Source organism: Phytophthora parasitica (genome assembly GCF_000247585.1).
Source record: "Phytophthora parasitica INRA-310 unplaced genomic scaffold supercont2.27, whole genome shotgun sequence".
Lineage (NCBI taxonomy): Eukaryota > Oomycota > Peronosporomycetes > Peronosporales > Peronosporaceae > Phytophthora > Phytophthora nicotianae.
Genome location: NW_008649013.1, coordinates 131,619 through 133,287, shown reverse-complemented (window position 1 = coordinate 133,287; position 1,669 = coordinate 131,619). Strand labels below are relative to the sequence as shown.

At 46.4% G+C, this 1,669-nt stretch overlaps 1 protein-coding gene across 1 annotated transcript in view; it reads right to left on the bottom strand.

Moving 5' to 3' along the window:
• The window catches only part of PPTG_22947 (hypothetical protein), a gene marked incomplete at its 3' end in the record, with an annotated part of 3,121 nt that extends 1,518 nt beyond the window's left edge, over positions 1-1,603 (bottom strand). Inside the window, exon 1 of the mRNA XM_008907617.1 lies at positions 897-1,603. Within this exon, the coding sequence (XP_008905865.1) occupies positions 897-1,124 (228 nt within the window). The 5' untranslated portion in view covers positions 1,125-1,603. The remainder of the gene's footprint in view (positions 1-896) is intronic.
• Positions 1,604-1,669: the final 66 nt, after the last annotated feature.

The following is a 1,669-nucleotide window of genomic DNA, read 5'->3' as shown; positions in this document are numbered from 1 at the left end:
TCGCCACAACCGCATAATCCTTGATGAAGTGGGTCGGTAGCTGTTGCTGTACGAAGCGGTAGGGCTTGCTCTCGATCCCGCGACAAAAGGGACCTTTGCTGCTGTGTGATCCACTTGAAAGAACTTCTGCATCATGTGGATAACTTGGGTGGCCTCGGACGCAACGCTCTTCTGTAAGTCGATAATGCTCCCACTCAATTTGATAGTCAGATAACTGAGCAGTTGCCTCTTGGAACCGCCTTATGGCGTTGCATGCGTAATTTACGTCTTCGACTTTGTGCTCTGCAGCGATATTATCGTCTCGCAACCGACCAAATGTTGCCGATATTTTCGCAAGTGAAATTTCCATCGACTTGTCGACACCAGCGGCAGCAGCACGCGTCTTAACTGGGGCTTTACCACTTTTATTTTTCATCTTCGCAGAACTTGATTTATCTTTCTCTTAGCTTTCGAGCGTAGAGCGGCATTTTTCTCGTCGCTGCATAAATGTAGTTCTTTTGGTGGGGCCTGTACGGAGAGTAGGACGTTGAACATTTCTATATGACCCCGCACTTTGGTCAATAGCTTCAACTTTCTGCGCACGTTCAGCCTCTTTTGCTATATCTCGTGACCAAGATCGATTCCACACTGCGTTTCCAGCTTGTCTTGCATTGTCAAATCCGCTCTAACTGAGCAGAGTTTCTTGTACAAGTCACGATGTCCATTCTTGACAGCTAGATTAGAAATTGTTTCCTTCGTGTGGAACGTTGGTGTGTTCAAGTCCACTAAATTGTCTGCTGCCAGGAAGATCATCACAATATCTGTGTAGCCTTTCGTCGCGGCGCTGTGGACTACCATGGTGTTCAGTAGACACTCTCGAGGACAGATTGAATCGGTTTTCTTCGGTTCTTTCCGACAATGGATCGAAGGAAGAGAGCTCCGAGGTTTATCATCCACTGGACAAGGTCAGGATCATGAGCTGGACCAGCAGCTGCATGGTGCAGAAGCGTGCATAGATCATCTCGGTTGTCATTGTTGCAAGGCGTCATCTTGCTTAGTATCTGCGGATCTTCCTTGATTTGGGTCTTGAGATAGTCGAGATCGTCTTCATACAGACGTCCACTAGAACTCTCCAGCAACTGCATCAGAGCAGAGAAAATTCGTTCACGATCGGCATTTTGGGTTTTCACTTTGAAAGAATTTGTTTATTGGCAATGTCAGGCTGAGATGAGAAGATAAATTTTATGGTTCGCAATTTGTAGCGTAGGGAGCAGCAAACTTGGCTGAGATAACGTTTCCAGCTTTCTTAATCATTGCTCGAACTCTTTCCACGATTAACTTGCCTCCCCAACGAGTGGAAATACCAACAGGCAACACGTCTAGCTTCAGTGATCCGTTTGGTTGTATTGCGTCCAACAAAGCAGTAAAGGTCGCACCACGGCGTTGTCCAAAGCTTCAATGATGCAATCTTTTCGTGAATTTTCAAGTGCGTTCTTGTAACATAAACATCGTAGTATTCCTGTTGGCCCAGTTCTTCACACAACTCGAGAAAACATCAATAATGTCGTAAGTGAGCGCCAGCATATCGAGTGACAGAACCCGCGTCTCGAATAAATCGAATACACAATCAGCGCCCGCCGTGTACAGCATCTTCACCATACTCGTTCTTCCAAGTGCAGATGTGTCGTCT